Source organism: Indicator indicator, chromosome 9 (assembly GCF_027791375.1).
Source record: "Indicator indicator isolate 239-I01 chromosome 9, UM_Iind_1.1, whole genome shotgun sequence".
NCBI classification, from domain to species: Eukaryota; Metazoa; Chordata; class Aves; order Piciformes; family Indicatoridae; genus Indicator; species Indicator indicator.
Window position 1 is genome coordinate 5,843,705 of NC_072018.1, and position 15,000 is coordinate 5,858,704.

General features: G+C 36.7%; 1 protein-coding gene across 2 annotated transcripts in view; it reads left to right on the forward strand.

Moving 5' to 3' along the window:
* The window catches only part of TASP1 (taspase 1), a 77,784-nt gene that overhangs the window by 23,171 nt on the left and 39,613 nt on the right, over positions 1 to 15,000 (forward strand). The window contains exons 7-9 of one of the 2 annotated variants that reach the window (XM_054383656.1): positions 6,542 to 6,648; positions 10,332 to 10,451; positions 11,325 to 11,403. In XM_054383656.1, coding sequence (XP_054239631.1) covers positions 6,542 to 6,648; positions 10,332 to 10,451; positions 11,325 to 11,403 — 306 coding nt within the window. The remainder of the gene's footprint in view (positions 1 to 6,541; positions 6,649 to 10,331; positions 10,452 to 11,324; positions 11,404 to 15,000) is intronic. The other variant, XM_054383657.1, reaches the window with a different exon arrangement.

Genomic DNA, 15,000 nt, shown 5'->3' on the forward strand with positions numbered 1-15,000 from the left:
CCAGTGTAAATTGTAAGGTTTGAGTATTGTCTTGAACTTCATTTGTAATTTAGTGGTGGCAGAAATTTGTATTTGTTTTCTGAAATTTCAACTCATTCTGAAAATATGTAGGGGAATAGATGTGGCTTAAAAAAGGTTGGGAATTGTAAGGAAACATGGGCTTTTTCCTACAAGCATTTTGCATTAGCTTTGGGCAAGAAATGTGAAGTCTGCTGTAACAAACAACCTGTCAGCTCCAGGCCTATTTAAAGTACACAGTATGGGAATTAACAAGTAGATATAGTAATAGTAAAACTGACACATTCTTGCATTTTGTTCTGTATGTACAATTTAGTAGTTTCAAGAGCTTTTAAGAGATTGTAAAAGCCAACCAGGAAAAATTTCTGAAGAGCCATGTAGAATGTGGAATACAGCTGTCTTTCATTTCCTTAGTCACCTTATCATTATATAATAAAACCATCAAGCTTTTTGTTTGAATTTTTACGTGTACATATTATAATGGTAAAAGGGAATGATCAGACTGCTGGAGTGCCAACAAGATTAGTACAAGAGACAACGATGTGGACGTTTTATGACAAACAAGTGGCACACAGATGACATTTTTGAAACAGACTCAGAGACCAGTGATCTTTCTTTTTCTTCTACTGACCTGCTTGCTGACAATTTTCTCATCTCTTTGTTGTGACAGTGATGTAAAAAGGCTGTAAAAGATGCATTTATTGTCTAGCCATGATAATACAGGAGATGAGTCTTGTGCTAATGCGTTAGGACCACAAGACCTTTATTACATTTCTCATTGGGGTCCCAGTAACACTGGTACCTTTTGAAAATTGGAATATCTGTAACAGTCTTAACTTTGAGCAAGATATGTCTGTGAGAGTTTTGTTCTGCACTTATAAAAAGATCATGTTATGAAGCATGCGTTCTGACACCACATCCACTAATCCCAACCTCTCAAGCAGGCAAGTGGGGTTGAGTAGGAGCTACTTCCACCTGCTCTTTTCTCAGCCAGTGTGCCTTCTCCACAGTAAACCCATGCACTTGTCTTGACTTCAACAACTCTGCTGTCACCACAGCGTGTATTCCACCTAGTGCTTCTGCTGTCTAGCACAGTCAGACTCCAAATGCAGTGCATTTAATTACAGAGCATGTGTGGGTAGGTCCTCTTGGTACCTTGCAGGGTTGAAGGGAGAATGTGGAGGACAAGTCTTTGAGTTCTTGGGGGTTATTTGTTCTTAAGGTGACAGCCCATGCCCATGCATCATTGCAGGGATGTGTGAGCAAATGTGAGACTATTGTGAATGTGAGACAGGAGTCCTAAGCCTTTAATAATATTCTAGTTCTGATATGTTGCTGTTATCAGTTGCTCCATGTCTTTAATCTGGATGAGGCCTGAGCATGGCATAGAAATACCAACAGACAAACGTTTTGTAAAGCTGTGGGGGTTTTCTTGCTCTTTTCTTTCTTTTTTTTCCCCTTCCTTTCCCACCTTTCCTAGAATCTCTGAAGTAGTTTTAATTACAACAGTATATACATGAACAGTAAAGCATGTATATGCTGGTTGTCCTCTGTGAGTCCTGAGACTCAATTCCTTTACAAGTTAGTTTGAGCATATGTGCTGTTTACTTTGTAGGGTAGTAATTGTCAGGGACTTTTATCTGAAAGCACATGTTTGATTTTAATGTAAACTTTTACATTCTTGAGCAAAATCCAAGGATGATGTACTAAATACCTTTCCATAGATTCCAACAGTAATACCTCTGTGGCTGTGATACAAAAATTTTTCAAACTAAGATGTCATTTACTCCTTTACTGCCCTTTTTTTTTTTTTTTTTTTTTTTTTTTTTTTTAGTTTCTTCCCCTCCCCAGCCAATAAGATCTACGTCTCTTGCTTCCATTTCTTCTTGGCCTAGGCACATCAGGCTGATGTAGCTATATATTGCATTTGTTGTAGGAAGTCATGCCTGTCTTCAACACTGTGTCCTTTTCTTCTTCTCAACCTTGGAATAAGCTGTCTTGTTGGAGAAGGTGAGAGTGTTTTTTGTACTGTAATTTAGGACAAATGAAATTTCTTAGCATCCTTACATCACAAAGTTGAGTTTTTGTTTTAGATTTAATGTGAGTTATGAACTTCATCTGTAGGGGTTTCCTGCTGTTTATAGCACTTACTTTCAAAATAATTTTTCAGTGGGTTCTTTTTCTATGTTGTTTATGCATCATTAACAAAGTACATTTGAATCCTGGATTAATTTTGGTTTTTTTTTAGTTCATGAAATGTTTTATTGAAGTTAAACCCCATAATATATTATTTGTCAAGGACCAGATTTACTGGATGTTTTCAGAAAGCCTTAATTTTGCCCTTCATTTTCCCAGTCTGAAGCACACTTGTGTTTTCTAGTTTCATTGTCACTAGCAGAGCAAGACAAAGCAACCAGAGTACTAGCCAGTTTAATGGCATTATAGTTGTTTTGTGTAGACAGAACATAGCAAAGGCAGGAATAAACTGAGGGCAGGCAGCTTTTCACTTGCTATTAGTCTGTATTCCCTTACTTTGGGGAAAACTGGTCAGATTTAAGACATGTTTTTCAGATGATTGATTAAATCCATGTCAGAGGTAAAAAGATAAATTGATAAGTTATATTTTACAAGCTGGCGTTCTTTGGTCACTTTTATCTTGCTAAGGGGAGCACTAATAATTATTATCTTACATAAATAAAGGCAATTATTCATCAGGCCTTGCTAAAATAAAATTCTCAGCTTTCAGATGAAAGTTAATACTAATAATTTTTCTGAAGTTTAATGTAGCCTGAGTGCAAGAATGTCCACTCTAGGGGAAGTATGAATAGACTCTTTTGCTCACAGTATGGAAAGATGACTGAATTGGTACAGGGTTTTGTTGTATAATTAACTTTGTGATGGGATGCATGATACTGAAAAATTACCCCTGAAAAAAGTATTTCACCAGAATAAGCCTCTTCCCACCCCTCACAAATGACTCAGGTCTTTCTGATAGAATCATAGAACGGTAGGGATTGGTAGGGACTTTGAGACATTGAGTCCAAACCCCCTGCAGAGCAGGACCACTTAGGGCAGGTATCACAACAATGTGTCCAGGTGGGTTTCAAAGATCTCTAGAGCAGGCAACTCCACAACCTCTCTGGGCAGTCTGTTTCAGTGCTCAGTTACCCTCAGTAAGGAAGGTTTTATCACATTGAAATGGAATTTCCTGTGACTGCATTTATGTCTGTTACATTCCTCCTGTCACTGGATATCATTGAAAAGAGACTGGCTCCATTGTCCTGTCAGCCACCCTTCAGATATTTGTAGACATTGGTAAGGTGCCCTCTCAGGCTTCTCTTCTCCACACTAAACAGCCCCAGGTCTCTCAGTCTTTCCTTATAAGAGAGATGCTCTAGTCCCCTGGAAGTACAGAGCCATGAGTGGCACTAATACCTTTGTAGTGTAACAGTATGACGTTTCCAATGTGAAAAACATATCTGTTACGATAGGAGCTGATGATTAAGTTTTGTGGATACTAGGATGGAGGAAGCTGGAGAAGTTTGTCTATTTTAATAGAGAAACATGATAGCTTCCTTAACCTAGACTGTTCTGTTTGTACATTTAAGTGTTGAACTACTTGGGTAGGGTCATGTCTGATGCATGGGGATAGGTTGAGAGAACTCACTAACGTAAATTGGACCATGCAAGATTTTAACTAATTTTTAATTTTTTTTTTTTAATGAAGTTGGTCAGGTATTGGAATAGGGGCCTAAAGGAGTGTTGTGAAATCTCCATCCTCAAAGGTATCCCAAACTTGACAGGTACCTATGCAGCCCTTATAAATTTGACTTGGTTTTTCTGGGAGATTGGACTACACAACCCCTCAGAACCCTTCCAACCTACATCATTCCACATTACTAGTAAACTTTCTTCATCTGTCTGTTTGAGATGTTTAAAAATGCATGCTACAGCATCTCTGGATAACTGATCATCTGATAAAGAAGTCCTTGATGCACTGTACCACTTGTCCCACATACAATACTAGCAAAGCAAGAAAAGCAATAGAGAGAGAGTGCATTGCAAGCCTTTACCCCAGCATACAGTGGAAAGTCAGGTGAGGCACGCAGCAGCTGGAAATATTTGTGACGCCTGGGGACTAAGCATAGATTTTTGTTAGCCAAAATTACTGCTATTGGAGGGTAGAGTTATCCATTCTATAAATGTGGACATGATAGTATGCTGCTAGCCTAATTCAGTCTTTCTTTCTACCTAGTAAAATGTATACTACTGTGTCAGTAACGACTTTTCTGTCCTGTATTTCCTAGCTTACTAATACTACGTTGAATTAACAACGCAGATAAGTTACTCTGTGCAGTTAGATCCCTCAAAGCAAATCTTCAGTGTTTTTCTTGTTTTGGAAAGACAAACTGAAACTTCAAGCACAAAGTAAAACGTGAAAATTATTGGATGGCTTAGCTAGAAACCGAGGCCTTCAGCGAATGAAACATCTCTCTTAAACTTAGTCCATTTCATGTGTTGTGGAAAAAATGGCAAGATAAGTAGGAACCCAGGTATAGTTGGAGTTGGATTGCTGCTGAGAAGCCATATAGCAGCAGTCTGTGTAACTGGCACAGGTTGGGGCTAGCCCACGTGCCCTATAGTTTTGATGTGATCTTTGTGCATATATTTGAACTGCTGAACATACAAATATTGCAGAAGGTTTCAGGGCACCACTAGCATTAGATTCCTGAGTACAAGGAAAACTTGTGTTCTGGTTTTCATGTATGAGCTCCTGCACCCTCATATTTGTCTTCCCTCTCTAGGTACAGAGCTTTTATCTGAATTGGCAGGAGACAATAGCAAGTTTAGACTTAGGCATGTTTATCCCCATGTAATACTTACTCTTCCTGAGTACCAAGGCCAGCCACCATTCTTACTCATCCACCCATATTGTGGCTCTGTCCCTGGGTATGTGCTGTATTTATTGTAGCTATGTCTACTTAAAATTTCTCTTGCTTTAAAATTCTATTAAAAACAATGTGCTGACTTTTTTCATTTTGGGGCAGTCATATTTAACAAAGTCTTTATCCATCTGAGGTTTTTCTGTTTGTTCCTCCCCCTTCCTAATTAGTACTAGACTGAAATTAGTACTAGACTGAAATGATTCTTTGCTTGATCCCCCTGGTAAAGTGTTTTTTACATCTTGGACCTCATTTCTGTTCCTTTCTTGGTGATGGCAGATTAATGTGTGTTTACAGTTTTAAGAAACTGGTATTCATTATGCTTTTGGAGAGAAATGCCAGCTTTCTCATTACTTTTAGCTTATATACTTGAATAACTGTGGTAGTTGAAGGTCCAATTTTATGTGCTTGAAAACAGGTTTGAAGGAGAGTTCACTAGGTGATTTTTGGCACCTGCGTGGGGAAGTTTTAAAGAAGTAAAATGCTCGCTGTCTGTGTTCTTTGTGGGAACTGTAAATGAAAGCTTTGTGTTCTGTTGGCTCTGCAATATTGACTTTATTCATGTGTTCCAGTATTCTGAATAATAGTCCTGTAGCTATATTCAGAATGTCGTTTACAGTGTCCTTTTTTAAGGCTTATAGATTAGAAATGAAACCTGTGCTTTTTTACTTCCACTGAATTTGTGAATTAACTTGTGTATACCTCTGCTGTCCTAATAGCTTCATTTTGCATGATTAACAAGTGACAAAAACTTTTTTTCCCCCTCTTCTTTCCTCTACGTGCTGAAGAGAATGTTAAAACCATCTGTGGGTAATATTAAGCCTAAAGTAATATAAATATGTCAATATCTGCCCTTTTTTTTTTTTCCTTTTTTTTCTTTTTCCCCTTGAAACTTCTAAAATGGGAAGATGTCATTTTGGTCTCTTAGGCATAACAGATTATTATTTTTTACTCCACTTCAGAGAACACTTCCTTACTGAATGTGGAATTTCAGATGTGGAAAATACGTGTTTGTCTTCTCAGGACCTAGATGGTCTTTTGGATTGTGTTGCATTATAGACCATAAAAATATTTTTAGGTTATTCTATGGCTTTAAATAGATGGGTCATATATATATATATGGGTAAACATACAGTCATGCAGTTAAGGTAGTAAAATAGTAGTCCAATTTTACCGATATCAGAAGCAGCTCACATGGTATCTACTTGTCAGCAGGCAAACCCAGTAATTTTAACACAAGCTATTTAGTCTGTTCTCTTCTGTGCAGTGCTGCTTCTTAGCCAAGCAGAAAGATATTTAGTCCAATGTAGCTGCCATGTGTTCAGCAACTTCTTTCTACTAGGTATTTTGCCCATCACCCAACACTGAAAAAATAGTAAAACTTCTTCACTTGGGGAAAGATGTAAAAATCTTGTACTGAAACACAGACTTAGTTTTTAGCTTTTTTTTTTTTTTTTTAATCGATGCTTTTAGCATCAGTAAAAATGGGATGGATGAGAATGCCAAAATGTCAACTTACCAATATTTGTTTAAATAAAGTAAATTATACTTAGTTAAATGCCTTTGAACTATTTTTATAGGGTTTAGTTTAGCAGCTTTTAAGAGGAACAAAAGGAAGCTGGAGCTGGCTGAAAAGGTGGAAACAGATCTCATTCAACTAAAGAAAAGACGACAATCACATGAAAAGGTTAGTTCCTGTTCTAGAATTTTGTTGTCATCCTAACCTTACAGCTGGTTGCTCGTAATTCATGTCATATATGATGAGACTAATGTAGTGTCAGAAATCACTTCTCCTTGAGCATCTTAATGTTAGTGCAATTAAAGCTTTCTGTCTTGCTATTTGGAAAGCAGACTGTCACTTTTTTATCTTGTTTGTGCTGTGAAAAATAGTTTGGTCATTTTGAACTGGCAATATGCCATGTGTAAGCACAGAGATAATTATTTACTTGAAATGTTTTCTTTAGCTTGAGATCTCTGTCACTGTTTCCCACTTTTTAATGTTTCCTGAGCACACTGCATTGTGGAGCTGGAATTGGTGAAATTTGAAATGTCAGGTAGGTAAACGTGCATTTGTGCATGCATCTGGCATTGACCTGGCCCGTATTACTTGTACTACAAAATTATTAGAATTCCCTCTGTTCCACTAACTCTTAGTTTGGATCTAGAGCTATTATGACCCATTACAGGGATTTTTTTGTTTGTTTACTGTTGAGTATCGACGTATAGCTCATTAAATCAGATGTCTGTGCTTTATTTGGGGCCTGTGGGCTTTTGGATTGACCATTTCTCTTTGCTTTGGTAAGATGACTGAACGCTGCTTTATGTAGTTCCATATTTTGATATAAATAGTGTATCAGTTGCAGAAAATTGGCAAAAAAAATTTTTTTTTTTTTTTTTCTCTGTAGTCTGTGCAAATGCAAGCCAGTGATTAAGTAGATATTTTCTTTGGTGTTCTTGGATAATAAGTCTTCCCTACCAGGGAAATTCTTCTATTTTCAAGGAGAAGTCATGCGACAAAGTAAGAATAGAGGGGGAAGAAGTTACTTATCAGTTTTGGAACTTTTTCTGCTTTCAGAACTTCAAGTACTTCCTTGTGAAACTAGGGGTGTTAAAATATAACTGAGGGAGGAGGGTTCTCTGCATAGTACTGATGTTCATGTAATAAGGGGCAAGTCAATGCTTGAAACGTAGGCCAATGCATGAGCTTACCAACCTGCAATTTGAAATTTCAAGGGCTCCAGAGTCATGTGCAGCACTTGTGGGAGACCCCAAAGGCCAGTGATGGTAGGTAAAGGAGGTGATCAAATAGAGCTCTACTTGCTGGTAAGTAATCCAGTAACATAACACTCCAGTTTTGTCATCGTTTTGGGCACATCCTGTCCTGTGAAGGGTGGATGAAAACCAAACCAAGTTAACAATGTGGACTGCTTGTGTTATCCACAGAATCTAAGATAATTGCAGCCTTACAGGAAGTTTAGTTTTTCAAAATGAAAGACGAGCAGAACAATTATCTCCAAGCTATTAGAAAAAGAGACATTTGCCAAGGATGAAGCACATCATCTGTCATCCCGAAACTCATACTGTCAAAGATGAGCTCTCATAAAAGTTGTAAAAATAATTATTTGAAAGCCATATACATACTGGAGGAATTAAACGTTAATGCTCTCATCAAAGTTAAGCTTTAATTGATAAATAGTCTTTGGAACTGCAAGCCTGTTCCTTTTTTACATACCAACCATTAAACTGGAAATGGAGCTTTGTATGACTAGACATACAAAGGCATGGAGCTTTGTGTGACTAGACTGTAACCGCTCCTTTTCCGATGTGAATGTTGGCACAGTCGTGCATACTCCATCAAGATTAGAACGATGTGAGAGTAGAGTATGTCATGCTGTGCTGTCAGTTGCCCTAAAGGAAAACATTTCTTGAAATTGCTCTGTATGAATTTGTCCCAGTGCTTTCAGGATAGTGGCATTTTCCCTTGACTTAGATGAATTCATGAGTATCGTTTTAAAATGTTTAATAAATAAAATGATGCTTGAAAGATTGCCTCTCATCTTGTTAAATACTGCTGTAATCAACAGAAGGGCTCCATCAAGAGCCTTAAATCTGAGCTTTAAAAAAAAAAAACGAAACATGAATTGTTGATATATTATTTTCCAAATAGCACAATCCATGACTGTGCTCCTCTGTTTCCACTTATTCCATAAAGGGCCAACATGGGATGTGCTAGAAGATTCATGTGTTGTCATGTTCTTTTCAGAGGAATTCACTTGTCGGATGCAAAATCCTGTTTGTATGCACAGTTGGATAAATAGCTTGTAGATGTTAATTGCTTCAATCTTGATTAATTTTGTGTTTTGTCAGTGGTGATGCTCACCACTGAAATTTAGTGGTAATTACTTTCCATGGAATTTCAGAACACTCTCAAGTTGAGGGGGGAAGAGATCCTGTGAGTAGATATCTTCCAGCAAGTACTGGATAGAGGTCTTCTAAATTGTAAATTCCTTCCTTAGGGGCTTGTGACTATTTATAGGGGTTTGTTGTGTGCAGAAGGGAAGAATGATATTTCTAAAATACATTATAGTTGATTTGAGAAGGAAAACTCATTTTGGGAAGAGCTTTATCCAATCTGATTTTGCAAAACTCTATGGATGGGAGTCTGCATCTCCAGTGAACTCTGCTCTGCCTCTTAAGATCTTTTCAATCTACTGAACAGTATTGTTCTACCTGGATTAATTACAACTGAATTAGGTTCTGGCTGGCAGTCCCGGGAGATGTTAAGGAAGAGTTCCCTAATTTTCTTTTAACTTTACAACCTGGAAAGCAACTCCTAAGATTTCTGCTTGACAAGTCATGTCATATGCCCTAGGAAATTTTAATAGATGATGAAAACTTGATTAATTTGAGGTTGAAGAATTAGGTGTCAGTTTGCTGGGGTTTATTTCTTTCTTCTTCTGAATCTTAGTCCAGAAAATACACATTTATATCAATAGGTTATTATCTTTTGATATTGTTTGCTTGGCAAAGTTTAGGTAGCATTCTTTTTATGCAGCTAAGTTTTTATACAGTAAAGACTGATCAGCTAAAGGCTTGAGGGCAGCATTCATCTTTGGAGTATGTGATGGATGATGTATCAAGTTTTGTTTATGCATTTTATTTTATGTACACTGCATGCTGTCTCTCATCAGAAGTGTATGACTGGGCATGAAGTGAGAGTGCCTTGGCCTGGGGCTTGCAGAGAAGAGCATCTATGGCAAGCCTAGGCAGAGAAAGGAAAGCTGGTCTTTCTCGAGTGACTGAATGTGATGTATTAAGGAAGTGGGAGAAGGGTAGAAAAATCCAAGGTGAGACAGCAGGCAGAGAGATTCCATCAGGAATGGATTCTGAAAGACCTCTGAGGGGAGCATAAGCAATGAATGTGAGAATGCTTTTCTAGTGACCCAGAGGGGGCAAAGGGTGGTTTTCTTCAACCAGGAAGGCACTAAACATTGCTGAACTCAAGGATAAGTCTGGCAGAAAAAATGTCTTTGGGAAGATTTCTTCTCTAGGCTTCTGTTTATTGTCTAACACAGGATATCAAAGTTTTTGGGGTTATTTTTCAAATTATATATATCTTTAAAGATCAGAGTTTCTGAAACTGCTGTTTTGAAGCTTCTGGGGAAAGCTTTTTGCTATGGCATCTTTGGAATGAGTTGCTGAATCATTTCTCTGGCAGCACAACTGGTATCATATGCATGAATAGCCAATCTGTTTTATTGATCAGCCTGTCACTTGGTTTTGTGCACATTAGTTTGCACACTGCTAAGAAGTGTAATTTAACTTCAGATAGCTGGTTTCAGTAGTTGTTTCTGTTTGTGTCTCCTACAGGAGAATGACTCGGGAACATTGGATACAGTTGGTGCAGTTGTTGTTGACCAAGAAGGAAATGTTGCTGCTGCTGTCTCCAGCGGAGGTTTAGCACTGAAGCATCCTGGAAGAGTTGGTCAGGTGATTATACCTTTTTCCTTGGTAATGATAGTTCACCAGACATGACATGAAGCAAGGGCTGTGATAGCAAAAGTATGTTCTCCCTTCCCATTAAACTCTGAAGGTGTTATCATTGCATTGGAATGCAAGTTTTGGTGTCCTACATCAGTGTTAGAAAACACTGATAGGTAAGAAGTTCTGTTAGCTATCCTTCACCATAACTATTGATAAGCTAATTTTCTGGGCTTAAATACCTCCTTAATACCACCAAAAATCTGTTAAATGCTTAGAGTGTTTCAAAATATGATTTTCATCAATATATAGGGAAGTTGTTCTAACAAACTTTTTTTTTTTTTAATGATCTTGTGAGTTGGGAGAAGTGGCAAAGATTTTAAAAGAGGATATCAGATATATGCTCCTTATTGTTATGAGGTGAGGGAATACTGAGATGCGTCAGAAGCGTCATACTCCATTGCTAAACAGCTGGACTTCTGGTTGATTTTTGCCACTGCCTTAAAAGCTCTCTTTTGAAATGTTTAAAATTTATTTTTTTTTTTTTTACAACAGCAGAGTGGAAGGGACTTCATATCAATAAGAAACAGCTAGAACTATTTTTGCATTTTGATATCTGTGCTTTCATTTTTGATGTCGAGATAGGTTAGAATATGATGCGTTAATGATAATCACTTAGTTCTGTAGAATAGTAAAGGAGCAAAATGGATTGGAATTGCAATTTTGACTGTTAGGATTTTCTTATTTATCTTGGGTTTCTTCTTTTTGTTGGTTTAGAGGGTGTTTTTTTGAGTGTTGTGTTGATTGTCTATTTTAAGAGAAGGGAACCAACCCAAACCCCTTGTATAGTTAAACTTATGAAAGATGCACTTTTTTCCTTAGGCAGCTCTTTATGGTTGTGGCTGCTGGGCTGAAAATACAGGAGCTCGTACCCCTTATTCCACTGCTGTGAGTACTTCAGGTATTTACTACTTTTATAAATATTTCAAAAAGTTGCTATCATTCTCTGTAATTAGCTGACAAATTCCAAATAAGGGAATTCTGTGAATGGTGAATTAAAATATTATTTCCAGCATTCTACATATTTACCATTTATTTTTATATGTATATGTCAGTACTGTCTTTAAATCCATAAATTAATCTCTGGTTGCTTATATTCATCTTTTTTACTTAACAACCATTAAAAACAAACAGGATTTTTATCCTGTTTAAAAGCTCTTGTATTGCACTGAAAGCATATACTGTATTTATTTATGTGTTAAGGGACCTGTCCTCCTGGAAAGAAGTGATGCTGTAAGCCTAACAGTCTGTTAAACACAGAATGCCTCAGGGACTGGAAGTCTTCTCTAAAGAATAAAGATGATTAGAGGGTCCTTTAACCAAAGAGGTTCCCTCAGATACAAAAATGCTGCAAACATTTCTGCTGCAAGCAGTATTTTTCCCCCCAAAATATTTAGTTACTATTTTAAGTGAATACTTAATTTTTTATTCAGTTTTTTCTTTACTCTTTGTTTCTTTCAAAACAAAGAGGAATAGGCAAAACCAAATTATTGGAAGTAGTATCTTGGAAAACATTCCTTCAGAAATCATTAAAGTAATGTAAGAATTAGGGTGGCTTTCTTCTTGGGAAATCTCAGGGGCTCTGGTTGCACTGAAGTATTTTGTTCATTCGATGCTTATCAGCTGGCTATCACATAGAGCTGTTTGGTCAGTTGGTGTCCTGAGCACTGGAGATATCAGTTGTGAAAACAAGTTTGTCAACAGATGGAGTAAATGTAAGAGGAATGAAATAGTAAAAATTAGAGGGGGGGGAAAAGCCAAAACCACAACAGAACAGAACACCCCAGACCAACCAACCAATGACAACAAAACCCACAACAACAAAAAAACCCCAAACCACCACCACCACCAAAACCAACCAAACAAAAAACAAACAAAAAAGCAGCAGAAGATGAAAATAGGAGGATATCTCACAGTGCAGTGTAAGATTTGAGGATGTAAGCCAAGATGTTTTCATCTTGTTTGGAACAGGCCTTGAAAAGATAACTGTATTCTTGCACAATACTGGGTGAATATTGTAGAACACTAAGGCCTTAAGGAGAAGTTACGCAGGAGTTCCCTTTTCATTTTTTTTTTTTTTTGGCAACTCTCACATAAAAGCAGTTGAAAGGACTGCATTTCTTTTTTTTTTTTTTTTTTGTTGATGACTTTTTTATTTGTTTGTTTTTTCTCCTTAGTTGTATGAAGAGTCTCAAACAGAAAAACTACCTGTAACACTTCTCATAAATGCTTATGTCAGGATGCAGGCTACTACTTAATTGTCAGTCATTTGCATCAGAAATATCCTGTGTTGCTCTTGAAGTCACACCACCTTTCTGATTTCCCTTCAGGTCTATCTTGCACTGTTGAAAATTTGTGTAGTTCAATGTTAGAAATAGCAAGTCTCCCTTTTACTGCTTATGAAAACAAAGTTGTACTGAATGCAGAAGTGTCAAAGATCTTTTGGGATGATTTCATTTTGTATTTAAATATTTAATTTAAATATTTAAATGTTAGCAGTGTTTGTGCCATAATCTTTAGCAAGTGTCAGTCCAATATTAGAAGCTGCTTGTCAGAAAGCTAAGGAGAACACCTTTAATTTGGGTTTGAAGTCTGTGCACGTACCAGAAAGCATCATAATATACTTTAAGGAGACATCTGGGTTTAATGATGGCCTTAAATAGAAGCCTCCTATTTTTTTGCTGGTACTAATTTTATATAGTGGTAAATACTTTAATGTTATGCTATTTATAGCTATTGCACACACACACACACATATATGAATAAATGCTTCTTTGGTTCAAATCTTCTAGCTTCCATGCCATTACATTAATGTGAATCCCAGCTAATTGAAATGGACTGCTGGCAGTCTTGTGAAGCATGGCCATCTGTTTATTCAGTGATTTGAAATTCAGACTAGTGGTGTTTAATTAAATTCTTGTTTCTGGTTTTCCTTTAGAGTCCATATTTATGTGAGAGAGGGAGATAGAAATGTTTACAGGAAGTGAGAACTCTTCTGTAATCAATGCCATTCTTTTTTCCATTTTCAGAAGATCATAGTGTTTTATTTTATCATGTAACTTATGTTTAGTGTAGTTTTAAAATATATTAATGCCTGACTCTTGGTTAAAGTAGGAGCATCCAGCAGTGTGAACCATGAAATTAATGAAGGGGTAGAGGGACAGAAAAATTAAATTATAGGAAAGGTTGAAAGAATCAAACTTACAACTTGGCTGGATCACAATAGGATCATAAACATCTGTGGTCATAAACATCTGCAAATATTCAAAAGGTGAGATTGTCAAAGCTATGCAAGAAAATAATGTTAACATACATAGTTCCTGCATGAATTTTTTAGAAAATAAGGGTGCTGTCTAAACTCTCTCTAGAAGATGCCTTAATTTAGAAAGCTCATTTTCCTAAAAGAAAGTAATTGTTGCCACTTGGTGTACTTAAAATCAGACGGGATTGGATTTGTAATACTGATGACATCCCCATCTTACAGGTTTCTAATTTGATTTTGTGTGGGCATATATATAAAAAGCCATCAACAAATGAAAATTGCATGTTTGTATAAATAAAAACTGTGTGTGTCTGCACAATTCCTGGTTCATTTTACGTACAGACTTATGCATTTGTATGTGAAAGTAGTTAAAAATATGTGCATAAAATTACCCAAAATTACAATCAGGTTGTATTTTTGTGGTTTTTCACTCTTAAGCCATGAGAGTTTCCTTTATCAGGCTCTGTATTCAGTTTTGAAAATGGATGTTCTTTGCCATTGATTTCTACAATCAATTTTTGAGGGACAGATTATAAACTATTGTAAGTTGTATTGCAAGCTATCTTAATTCCATACTTATGAAATTGCTGGTCTTTGGATTGTGGAGGCTGTGATCAGTAAGAGAGTGAACAGGTTGAGAAAAAGCCCTAGTGTGGGGAAAAGAGAGTCTGGAATATTAGTTCAAATTATACAGAATATAAACGCTTGGAAATTGTAATCCATGTGGTATTGGCAGGATCATATGAATGAGCATATTGGGTCAAACCAGAGGTCCAGACAGATAGATTATGTTTGCAGGCCTCAAATGAAAAGTACAGGATTGGGAAAAGCACCTCCAATGTGTTATCCAAACTTGTAGCAAATTGTGAGATTAGGGTTTTGTAAACTGGAGATATCCTTGTTTTTAATAGGTAGGACGACTTTCTCAAGAGTTCTTATTTCGTTTTTTTGCTTAGAAGACTGGTTGTTTAAATTTTGCTGGGAATGTTTTTCTAGTACTGTGACAGATTAACTTTGTAGAAGCTTTCTTGGAAAAGAGGAAAGTGTTAGTTCAAATGAGACAGTAACACAGTAGGGTTTTATTCTTGAATTTTTTTTTTTTTTTGTTAACTTTGTTCTAAAAATTCTTCTACTGAAACTTCAGTTTCAGACACATCTTTCAATACGTTTCTCTTACAAAATAATCAGGGAAGGAAAGCCATCACCCTGAAAGTACTTCCAAATTTATGTAGCTTT